The 12,072-nt window shown below is 41.7% G+C and overlaps 1 protein-coding gene across 3 annotated transcripts in view; it reads left to right on the forward strand.

Moving 5' to 3' along the window:
- Positions 1-12,072, forward strand: part of SMARCA4 (SWI/SNF related BAF chromatin remodeling complex subunit ATPase 4) — a 115,308-nt gene that overhangs the window by 75,433 nt on the left and 27,803 nt on the right. For 2 of the 3 annotated variants that reach the window (XM_077470282.1, XM_077470283.1), the window contains exons 21-28: positions 1,080-1,187; positions 1,265-1,351; positions 1,549-1,595; positions 1,711-1,877; positions 2,017-2,180; positions 3,471-3,698; positions 8,394-8,504; positions 8,637-8,855. In XM_077470282.1, coding sequence (XP_077326408.1) covers positions 1,080-1,187; positions 1,265-1,351; positions 1,549-1,595; positions 1,711-1,877; positions 2,017-2,180; positions 3,471-3,698; positions 8,394-8,504; positions 8,637-8,855 — 1,131 coding nt within the window. The remainder of the gene's footprint in view (positions 1-1,079; positions 1,188-1,264; positions 1,352-1,548; positions 1,596-1,710; positions 1,878-2,016; positions 2,181-3,470; positions 3,699-8,393; positions 8,505-8,636; positions 8,856-12,072) is intronic. The other variant, XM_077470284.1, reaches the window with a different exon arrangement.

Below are 12,072 nucleotides of genomic sequence, written 5' to 3' on the forward strand. Positions count from 1 at the left end.
ATCAAAAACTGCAGTGTTTTTATTGTCAACTTTTCGATGAAGCCTAGTCCATCTTTCTCAAGACTTGACACTGCTGCTTTTGACCTTCCTCCTCTGCAACAAGACCAGTGAATGCCTCTAAACCAGTTTTGGATATGTTCTCTATCTCCATCTGTCACCCCTATCTCTCTCTCTCCATATACTGTGTTTGTAATTTTATATACACACACACACACACACGTAATGGGAGAGGTTGTTCTAGGGTGGCCTACAGCTTGCTTTCCAGTCTCCAACCCTCCTGTAGGCAGCAGTATAACCTGGAGGTTTGAGACTTCCTGTATTCCAAGGGAAGGAAAACAAAGTTGCCCTTAATGGGCAAAGCGCAGGTTTGGTCTATTGCATGGATTAGAGGTCACCAGGCAATATAACCAAATAGAAGAGTTACATCGTTGAAAGGCATTTAAAAGAGAAGTTGGACTTCTAAAAGAAAATAAACACAAAAACAATCCTTGTCACCTAGGTGGATGCAGCATCAATCCGATGCTGCATCTGTTCCCCACCGACTGTGCAGTAAGAACTGAGTGATCAAACACTGCTGATCGCTCTCCTCTCCACTCTGATAGTTGCGGCTCTCTGCTCAGTCAGTGGCTCTCTGCTTTCCTCTCCAGTGCTCACCGGAACACTGGGCTGTGGAGGGGAGGAAGCAACTGGCTCAGGCTCTCAGCAGATCGCTGAGTGGCTGAACCAGGTGTTGGTGCAGGCATCTGGGTAGATCCCGAGCAATCTTTCCCCAGGCTGGACTAGCTGAGCACTTTCAGACAACAGCTGATTCTAGCCTGCTATCGGCTGAAAACAGTCACCAATTTGCATTACCAAGCAATTGAACAGGTGTATCTGTGTGTGTATGTGTAATAAAAAAAAAAAAAAATGTATATCTCTATAAATATACATACATACATACATACATACATACATCATCAAGCTTATTTGAATTTCCTTGATGCATTAAAGGGCTGTTCTTACTATGTGTAATACTGTTTATTTTTTTCCTTTTTTATAAGAATCTTTTTTTTTTTTTTTTTTTTTTTGGTATCTTCTAGGTTGAGTATGTCATTAAATGTGACATGTCTGCATTACAAAGGGTTCTGTACAGACATATGCAGGCCAAGGGAGTTCTCCTTACAGACGGTTCAGAGAAGGATAAAAAGGTAAGGTTTTTGGCTGTGACTTTTACTACATCCTATGGTGTATATGTACCGTAAATTAATAAAATATTTTCCTGCAGGGTAAAGGTGGTACGAAGACCCTGATGAACACTATCATGCAGCTTAGGAAGATTTGCAACCACCCGTACATGTTCCAGCATATAGAGGTGAGATGAAATAATCCATGCTACTTGGTAATCATTTGCCTTGTAGTTCAGAGGCCCAGGGTTCTGTTCCTGCCAAGGATCTATTTGCCTGGTGTTTTCTAGAGCGCATCTTAAAGATTCCCTTTCCTTTATGAAAATATTGTTTTTTTTTCTTCTGTAGTGGACCCTAAACTTTTATTGCATTTATTTCTTTGCAGGAATCATTTTCTGAACACTTAGGTTTCACTGGAGGCATTGTGCAGGGGTGAGTATTCCCTCTTCGTTTCCCGTGATAACAAAAAATACCTTGACATGAAAGTGACTGTACATAATGACAAACTGACAAATTCCGCTTAAGCTTTCCCTTCTGTGTTCTATAGGCAGGACCTCTACCGTGCCTCTGGAAAGTTCGAGGTCCTTGACCGCATTCTCCCCAAATTACGAGCCACCAACCACAAAGTTCTGCTCTTCTGTCAGATGACCACCCTCATGACCATAATGGAGGATTATTTTGCTTATCGTGGCTTTAAATACCTCAGATTAGATGGTAATACAGATTGGGAACCTGGCCATGCTGTCTGGCAGGGGTACCTTGTTGGCTGTTATAACAAGGCCTTTCCTTTAAATAATGCCTTTATACACTTCTGGTAAGTAACAAAATCCTCACCATATTTTTTGTCCTTTAGGAACAACTAAAGCAGAAGACCGTGGAATGTTATTGAAGACCTTCAATGAGCCTGGCTCAGAATACTTTGTCTTTCTGCTCAGCACTCGCGCTGGAGGCTTGGGCCTCAATTTGCAATCTGCGGACACTGTTGTCATCTTTGACAGTGACTGGAACCCACATCAGGTATGCAGGAGAGACCAAATCTGTGTTGGTCAAGTGTTTATAGGCCATTGAGTTTTATTCACCTCCTGGGAATGAGCACTGTAGAGATGCCAATAGATTGTCAAGACCGTCAGATGTGCAAAAACATATTGATCTCTATGTGAATAAAATAGCCCATAGAAAAATGTATAATCTTTCTTTCCACCATGGAAAGCCAATGATGGGAGAATCCCTCTTGTAGTGCTATTGTGTTCTGCCGGCAAGGAGCCTTACTTTATGGCAGAACACACAATGATCACTGCTTCTGGCAGTGATCGCTTGCAAAAATCCATCAGGCTAGTTGTACTGAAGTTGATGGATTTTGAATTTCGGCCAGTCCCTACTGAACCAGCCAAGATTCGATCCATCTATGGCTGGCTTAAGCATGAGAGACCAATGCCTTGTTTACTCCTACAGAGCCAGGAGGGGAAAAGAGGAAAGGTGTGCGGTCATACTGCTGGCACTTCTTATAACAGGGAAGAGTATATTGCAGTCAGGTCAGACCTCCTCGCTTGCCCAGGTGACTCGCATAAGAGCAGGAAGTCATTTGCAGGAACCATGGGCCCAATCTGCCAAAAAAAAGCTGGGCAACTGTCACTGTAAGGTGCACCCCTCCTTGATTAGCTCGACCTGGACTTTAGTGGTCACTGGAAAGCCCTCGCAATCAATTGGGTAAATCAGACAACCATATGCATTGATGGGTTATCATGAATACGAATTCTTTATTTCCTGTATACCACTTTTATGTGCTTCGAACATTGCCTAAAGACAGAGGGGAAGGCCTCTTGTCAGCCAACCAAAATTATACAAGACATAATGGCGTTTTGAATGACCAATCCTATACATCCACATTTATGTTCGTCGTACATTAAGCGGAATTTTTTTAGGGGAATTTTTGATAAGAAAAGGTCCCCAGACATATATATAAAAATGTTTTCATGACCTTAAGCTGGCTATCATAATTTGAACATAAAACCACAATATTTCATTTCGCCTTACAATGTTCTAAGTCTGTAAAACTTTTAAATGCCAGCTTTGACCACAAGCGCATCCTGTTTTCAGAGCGATTTTGCACTACAGAAGAAACTTGCAAAAGCTTTGCAGGTGAAGCTATTATATCTTTGCAAGCAGTTTCTAGTATAATAAAATGAGCGTAAACTTAAAGGGGGACTCTCCCTACCCTTACAGTCACCTGAGTCTATGGCTAACTAAACATCTGGGAACACACTTCATAATATTTTAAACACTTTTTTTTGTTTTGTGTGTGTGCAGGATTTACAGGCTCAGGATCGCGCTCACCGCATTGGTCAGCAGAACGAGGTGCGTGTTCTGCGTCTGTGCACAGTAAACAGTGTGGAAGAGAAGATCCTGGCTGCAGCCAAATACAAGCTGAATGTGGATCAGAAGGTCATTCAAGCCGGAATGTTTGATCAGAAATCCTCCAGCCATGAGCGGAAGGCTTTTCTGCAGGCGATTCTGGAACATGAGGAGCAAGATGAGGTAAGCACACCCTATTGCTTCATATTGCCTCTCTGCGATTTTATATCTTTTATTTTTTTTTGTCTTGGCTACTTATCCACCCTCTGATTTTACTTCCCCATTCATCTTCTTTTCCATGTACACTGAGGGGAAAAAGGTATTTGATCCCCTGCTGATTTTGTACATTTGCCCACTGACAAAGAAATGATCCGTCGGGTAGTGAGCATCTTATTAGGTTCCATGAGACTGATGCCGATAATGACTGGAGCATGCCCGGATGGACTCGCTCCTTTCTTGTTTCTTTCTTTACCATTTCTTATTGTTCCTCTGATCCTAACCGATCTAGGAATCATGTTCCATCTGCTTTTCTTGCTGTTATGTCTCAAAAGGGCCCAGCTGAATCTGCCGAGCACATGGCCAACCAGGTTGGCCATAACGTTGAGGAATCTGTCCACAACTACACAGAATCTTGTCAATGATCTCAAGGCAGGTGGGGCCATAGTCGTCAAGAAAATAACACGCTATGCCATGAAGGACTGAAATCCTGCAGCGTCCGCGAGGTTCTTCTGCTCAAGAAAGCACATGTACTGAAGTTTGCTATTCAGCATCTGAATGATTCAGAGGAGAACTGGGTGAAAGTGTTGTCGTCAGAGGAGACCTCAACTCGCCCTGTTTGGAGGCGGAGGAATGCTGTTTATGACCCCAGGAACTCCTACCGTCAAACATGAGGTGGAAGCATTATGCTTTGGGGGTGTTTTTATGCTAAGGAGACAGGACAGCTTCACCCCATCAAAGGGATGATGGACTGAGCCATGTACTGTCAAATCTTGGGTAATCACCTCCTTCCCTCAGCCAGGGCATTGAAAATGGGTTGTGGATGGGTATTCCAGCATAACAATGACACAAAACACACGGCCAAGGCAACAAAGGAGTGCCTCGAAGAAGCAAATTAAGGTCCTGGAGTGGCCTAGCCAGTCTCCAGATCTTAATCCCATAGAAAATATGTGGAGAGACCTGAAGGTTCGAGTTGCCAAATGTCAGCCTTGAAACCTTAATGACTTGAAGAGGCTCTGCAAAGAGGAGTGGGACAAAATCCCTCCTGAGATGTGTGCAAACCTGGTGGGCAACTAAAAGAAACCTCTCTGACCTCTGTGATTGCCAACAAGGGTTTTGCCACCAAGTATTAAGTCATGTCTTGCGAAGGGGTCAAATACTTTTTTCACTCTTTAAAAAGCAAATCAATTGATAACTTTTTTTGGAATGCGTTTATTTTTTGGGGATGTTTATTTTTGTGTTAGTCTTTCTCTCACTGTTGAATTAAACCTACCAATAAGATTATAGACTGATCATTTCTTTGTCAGTGGGCAAACGTACAAAATCAGAAGGGGATCAAATACTTTTTTTCCCCCTTACAGTACCCCTTTTTTTTTTTTTTTTTTCCCTCTCCCCTCCTGTATTTTTCTGGGGGGGGGGGGGTTCCCTTCTTTTCTCCATTTTTATTATTTTTTTTTTTTTTCCACTTTGCATTCCTCGCTTTCCTGGTCTGTCTCTTTTCCGTTATGTTCCCTTTTTTTACCTTCCTTTTTTGTTCTTTCCTTTCTCCTTTCTCCTTTTTCCTTTTTTTTTTCTTTGTTTCTTTTTGCCTTTTTGCTATCCATGTTTTATTTTCCAACTCCTTTGCTCTGACCTTTTCTATTGCAGTCCCTCTGTCTTTGTCCTTTTTTTCCCTTTCCAAAAGCAAAATTGGAAACCTCACGGGGCTTTAAAGCGGAACTTCACTCTCTCGATCAACATTGACAATTGTTAATCCGTATGCTGCTAGCGTTAGTAAATAGATGGGAAAGTATATTATATTTGCTTGTTTTAAACCTTTTCACATTTCTTCAGTTACTTCCTGCTTTCCATGCCTAGGCAAATGTCATACATTCCATGTGTTTTCAGGAGGGGTTTTCTCAACTAAGCACATCCATCTGCCTCCATACCCAAGCTAAGGGCGGGCAAATGGATTCTAGGAAGTAAATTCTACATGAAACATTTGCCCTTACTCAAGATGGCCATAGTCAGGATTGCTAGGGAGGGTGTTTTAAAGTGATTTTGCAACAAAATAAAGCATACAGACATGGATGGGGGGGATTGCTTTGAATATTTAAAAAAAAAATTAGATTGTGTTTGTTTTATGGTGCTCAGATGCAGTGTAGTTTCACTTTAAATGTGCCACTGGACATCAAATAACCATAATTGAGGCATAAAAAACCTTCTTTATTACAATCCTTATAAAAATCAACCGACAGCCATACAATTTAAGAACATATAAAATCTTATAGATGGGATGTGGGCTAGATCCCAACGACTGTCCTGGTCAGCGGGGGGGGGGGGGGGGAGAGAAAGGCTCTTGGCACTTACCTCTTCACAATATGGGGACCACCCAATCTAGTACTGGGAGCACAAAAACCGACGCCTGTCAGCCTGGGGAAAAGGCCAATCATAAAGCGAGACTGTAATGAATTCAGGCAGCTAATAGAATATATTCACTAATGTACCTGATGGGATGTCCAAAAATGTCTTTAGACTATATTGCTTTATGATCCAAACGAAAAGTTTAAAAGTGCAGACAAAGAATCAACTCCTCCACAAATAGAAATGATCTTAAAATTCAGAACAATTGGATTATCACAGGGATCTCCAAACTACAGCCCTCCAGGTGTTGCGGAGCTACACGACCCATGAGGCTTTGTAATACTCTGACATTCACAGATATGACTAGGCATGATGGGAATTGTAGTTCCTGAACAAAAGGCAGTGGGTGTATCTACCACAAGGTAAACAAGACGTTTGCCTTAGGTGGCATTTTTCAGGGGGGTGGCGCCGTCCCCAGATGGAAGGGCAGAGGTGCCTTTTTTAACCACTTTCTGTCCTTTTGGTGGTTGTATCGGCACCCCAGTATTGTTTTAGTTTTGGAGTCGGCGGTCGTCTTTTGTAATAGCAATCGGAGCGACTTACTAGCCACTCAATTGCTATTGCAAGCAGAGATAGGGGAGGCCTGCGACCAGACGGAGTGTCCGCCGGTTAGCCAGACAGCCTGTTCATAACCGAAAACCAGAAGCGATGACGTGACATAATTTCAGTTTTACTCGGAAACCATTGGCATAAGATTGTAAAAATTGAAAGCATTCAAAAAACCGACCCTGGTGTGGTGGTGGGTTTTTTTTTGTTTTGTTTTTTAGTTTTTTGGTGCAGCAGAAGGGATATTTGGGGTCTTGTAGACTACCTGTCCTCCCAGTGTTAATTTCATCATCTAAAACAATTCAGATGACTAAAATAGACTTAAAATAGCATTTAGCCACAAGACTAACTAAATCGACATTAAATTAACACTACTCTGCTGGCCATTTCTAAATCGGCAGCACAATTCCACCCAAAGCCTATAATCATGGCACGTTAAGTTTAAACATGTATTGCCCTACCACATAAGGGTAAGGGGCATCTCCTAAGTTGCTGAAAGAGAACAAAATTAAGAAAAAGGTTTTTCTTAATATTTAATGTTGGCAATATATTCAGGTAATATGTGCATTGGCATTACAGCCAATAGAGTTTACAGGTTTTTATTTTTTTTGTATTTTAAAGTTGCACTTATGTTAGTCAAAAAGCAAGATTTTTGTTTGTTTATGAAACTTGGTTTTATTTTTAAAGACATTATATATCACAATGGCTAATTCTATGTCTGTAATGCATGTTCAAACCTTTAATACCATAAATTAATAACACGTTATTCGATTTTTACTCCAGTATAGAATGAGTTTGGAAATTCTAGAGAAATGTTTAATGCATTACAATTTAACTAAACCCATTCGGTTTGAGTGACTAACGTGTATGAAATTTTAGTTGACTAAAATATGACTAAAATAATTAAGGTGACTAAAATATGACTAAGGCTGGGTTCACACCTCCGACAGATGCGTCTCGCAGCAGGGGTCCGGTGTGTCCCTGTTCTCTGTTTCAGGGACAAATCTGGGTCAAGCGTTTGCCCCAGCTGCAATGGAGCGCTGATCAGAATCTCCTGTCAATTGGAATGCGGCGGAAACCCACATCCAATTCGCATTGATGTGAACCCAGCCTTAAACTAAAATGGCATTTTAGTCAAGAGACTGACTAAATTGAAATCTGTTGCCAAAATTAACACTGCCTGTTGCTGTCAGTTTACACTCCTTGAGATGGCAATAAGTGATTAAAAAAAAAATAAAAAAAATAATATAAATATATATAAATATATATATATATATATATATATATATTTTTTTTTTAAATGTCTTTGTCCTCCCGTGCTCGCTGGCAAAGGCTTACGCACGTGCCGGTCCCACAGGCAGACAGCAATCGTCCCACACGTGAGGTATCACCACGCACGTCAGACCATGGGCAGTAATTCTATATATGGCACTTAGACAAATCGCGTCTCAGGGTCTGATGAGGCAGCCGCAGCTGTTCACTGTGAATGGCTGCAGCTTCCCCATCAGACCCTGAGACCAGAACGTTATACGGTGGGGAATTAGGCGGGCGCCTGCCCGATTTTTTTTTTTTTTTTTTTTTTTTTTTTTTTTCTTTTATAAAAGCATGTCTTACCTAGAGTCATATATCCAGAGATTGGAGATGGTATCACCATTACCTGGGAGCATTGGAATAAACTTGTTTTCCTGTCTTTTTTTCATGGTTCTCTGGCAGATCACATCAGACAATAAACAATTGATTTTGCAGGAGGAGGATGAGGTTCCCGATGATGAAACTGTGAATCAAATGATTGCAAGACATGAAGAGGAGTTTGAGTTGTTCATGGTAGGCCTCATGCCTGGTTTTATATTCCAATGATTCCCGTGACTTAGATGAAGGCTGCCATTTAGTGACGACTGCGTCACGTCCACTTAATTCTGCTCTCGTGGCTTCGGTCTCGTTTTTTTTTTTTTTTAGCGAATGGATTTGGACAGGCGGCGAGAGGAAGCTCGCAATCCCAAGCGCAAGCCTCGTCTGATGGAGGAGGATGAGCTGCCATCTTGGATCATTAAAGATGATGCTGAGGTGGAGCGTCTTACCTGTGAGGAGGAGGAGGAGAAAATGTTTGGTCGGGGTTCCCGTAGTAGGAAGGAGGTGGATTACAGCGACTCTCTGACAGAGAAACAGTGGCTAAAGGTGTGTGTTTGTTAGTTATCATGCTTATATGATGGGTCATTGGTATAACCGTAAATAACAAACAGTATATAAGAAAGAACAAATGTTTATTGGCATAGTACATTCCAGCCAAAAAATGGTATAGAATTAAAAACAGGTCAGATAATTGTAAACAGCAGCATCACCTGGGAATCTTGGCATTCATAAAATGTGTACCAGTAAAAACTATACAGACACAAAAATACAGGTAACTGTTAAACATAATAGATTTGATGACCAATAATGGTTGGTAGTTGGATAATTTCATAATAAAAAACGGTCAGGATTGCATCCTAATGCTGAGTTACGTGAAAAAATGCACTTCCTCAGGAGCAGGTGCAAGCCATATATCTATAAGCAGTGTGTGTGTGTGTGTGTGTGTGTGTGTGTGTGTGTGTGTGTATATATACATACATACATACATACATACACACACACACACACACACACACACACACACACACACACACACACACACACACACACACACAGTGCCTTGCGAAAGTATTCAGCCCCCTTGAACTTTTCAACCTTTTGCCACATTTCAGGCTTCAAACATAAAGATTTAAAATTTTTATTTTTTGTGAAGAATCACCAACAAGTGGGACACAATTGTGAAGTGGAACGAAATCTGTTGGATATTTTAAACTTTTTTAGCAAATAAAAAACTGAAAAGTGGGGCGTGCAAAATTATTCGGCCCCTTTACTTTCAGTGCAGCAAACTCACTCCAGAATTTCAGCGAGGATCTCTGAATGATCCAATGTTGTCCTAAATGACTGATGGTGATAAATAGAATCCACCTGTGTGTAATCAAGTCTCTGTATAAATGCACCTGCTCTGTGATAGTCACAGGGTTCTGTTGAAAGCGCAGAGAGCATCATGAAGACCAAGGAACACACCAGGCAGGTCCGTAATACTGTTGTGGAGAAGTTTAAAGCCGGATTTGGATACAAAAAGATTTCCCAAGCTTTAAACATCCCAAGGAGCACTGTGCAAGCGATCATTTTGAAATGGAAGGAGTATCAGACCACTGCAAATCTACCAAGACCTGGCCGCCCCTCTAAACTTTCAGCTCAGACAAGGAGAAGACTGATCAGAGATGCAGCCAAGAGGCCCATGATCACTCTGGATGAACTGCAGAGAACTACAGCTGAGGTGCGGGAGTCTCTCCATATGACAACAATCAGTCGTACACTGCACAAATCTGGCCTTTAGACCCCTTTCACACCAGGGCCTTTTGCAGGCGCTATAGCGTTAGAAATAGCGCCTGCAATCTGCCCTAAAGAAGCTGCACCATTGTCTGTAGTGTGAAAACCCGAGGGCTTTCACACTACAGCGGTGCGCTGGCAGGACGTCCGAAAAAAGTCCTGCCAGCAGCTTCTTTGGAGCGGTGAAGGAGTGGTGTGTTTACCGCTCCTCCACCGCTGCTCCCCATTGAAATCAATGGGGCAGCGCTGTAATACCACCGGCAAAACGCCACTGTTGCGGCGTATTGACGGCGGTTTTAACCCTTTCGCGGCCGCTAGCGGGGGTAAAAGCGCCCCGTTAACGCCCGAAATGCGCCGCAAATCCGGCGGTAAAACGCCGCTAATAATAGCGGCGTTTTACCACCGATGCGATGGGCGGTGTGGTGTGAAAGGGGTCTTATGGAAGAGTGGCAAGAAGAAAGCCATTTCTCAAAGATATCCATAAAAAGTCTCGTCTAAAGTTTGCCACAAGCCACCTGGGAGACGCACCAAACATGTGGAAGAAGGTGCTCTGGTCAGATGAAACCAAAATCAAACTTTTTGCCCAAAATGCAAAACGATATGTTTGGCGTAAAAGCAACACAGCTCATCACCCTCAACACACCATCCCCACTGTCAAACATGGTGGTGGCAGCATCATGGTTTGGGCCTGCTTTTCTTCAGCAGGGACAGGGAAGATGGTTAAAATTGAGGGGAAGATTGATGCAGCCAAATACAGGACCATTCTGGATGAAAACCTGTTGGAGTCTGCAGAAAACCTGAAACTGGGACGGAGATTTATCTTCCAACAAGACAATGATCCCAAACATACAGCAAAATCTACAAAGGAATGGTTCACAAATAAACGTATCCAGGAGTTAGAATGGCCAAGTCAAAGTCCAGACCTGAATCCAATCGAGAATCTGTGGAAAGAGCTGAAAACTGCTGTTCACAAACGCTCTCCATCCAACCTCACTGAGCTCGAGCTGTTTTGCAAGAAAGAATGGGCAAGAATTTCAGTCTCTCGATGTGCAAAACTGATAGAGACATACCCCAAGCGACTTGCAGCTGTAATCGCAGCAAAAGGTGGCTCTACAAAGTATTAACGCAAGGGGGCCGAATAATTTTGCACGCCCCACTTTTCATTTTTTTTATTAGTTAAAAAAGTTTCAAAAATCCAATAGATTTTTTTCCACTTCACAATTGTGTCCCACTTGTTGGTGATTCTTCATAAAAAATAAGGGACTGTGTGTGTGTGTGTGTGTGTCTATATGTATGTATGTATGTGTGTATGTATGTGTGTGTGTGTATATATGTATATATATGTATATGTGTATATATATATATATATATATATATATATATATATATATATATATATATATATATATATATATATATATATATATATATATATATAATGTCTACTATTGTCCCTGTACATTGCACACTGACAACAGTCCCTACCCTCAAGGAGCCCACAATCCAAGTCTCCCCGTTCATATACTAGGGCCAATTTTGGACAGTAGCCAATTAACCTACCTGCATGTCTTTTGGATTGTGAGAGGAAACCGGAGTACCTGGTGGAAACCCACGCAGGCACAGGGAGAACATGCAAACTTCAGGCAGGTATTGTCATGGTTGGGGTGTATATGTTAAAAAAAAAATATATATATATATATATATGCAACATTCAGATATAAGTAATACTCCCATGCTGTCAATAAATTGGAAAAAGGAGGGTTCACTGCAGCAGCACCTAATTAACTGATCCTTGACAGATAAACAAGTGAATGGGTAGGGTTGTGATGCTGCGATGTGGACTCTCTGACGAATGATATGAAACACTATGATAAAGTACTAGCGCAAAAGTGGTAATGAAATGAACAAAGGTAAGAACAGAAAAAAACTATAGCAGGTGCCAATAAAATCACAAACTATGACGGCATTACACAAAATAATAAGTGAAAAG

The sequence above is a fragment of the Lithobates pipiens genome, unplaced genomic scaffold (assembly GCF_037356315.1).
Source record: "Lithobates pipiens isolate NorthernLeopardFrog02 unplaced genomic scaffold, aLitPip1_a1.2 Scaffold_8, whole genome shotgun sequence".
In the NCBI taxonomy this organism is placed as follows: Eukaryota; Metazoa; Chordata; class Amphibia; order Anura; family Ranidae; genus Lithobates; species Lithobates pipiens.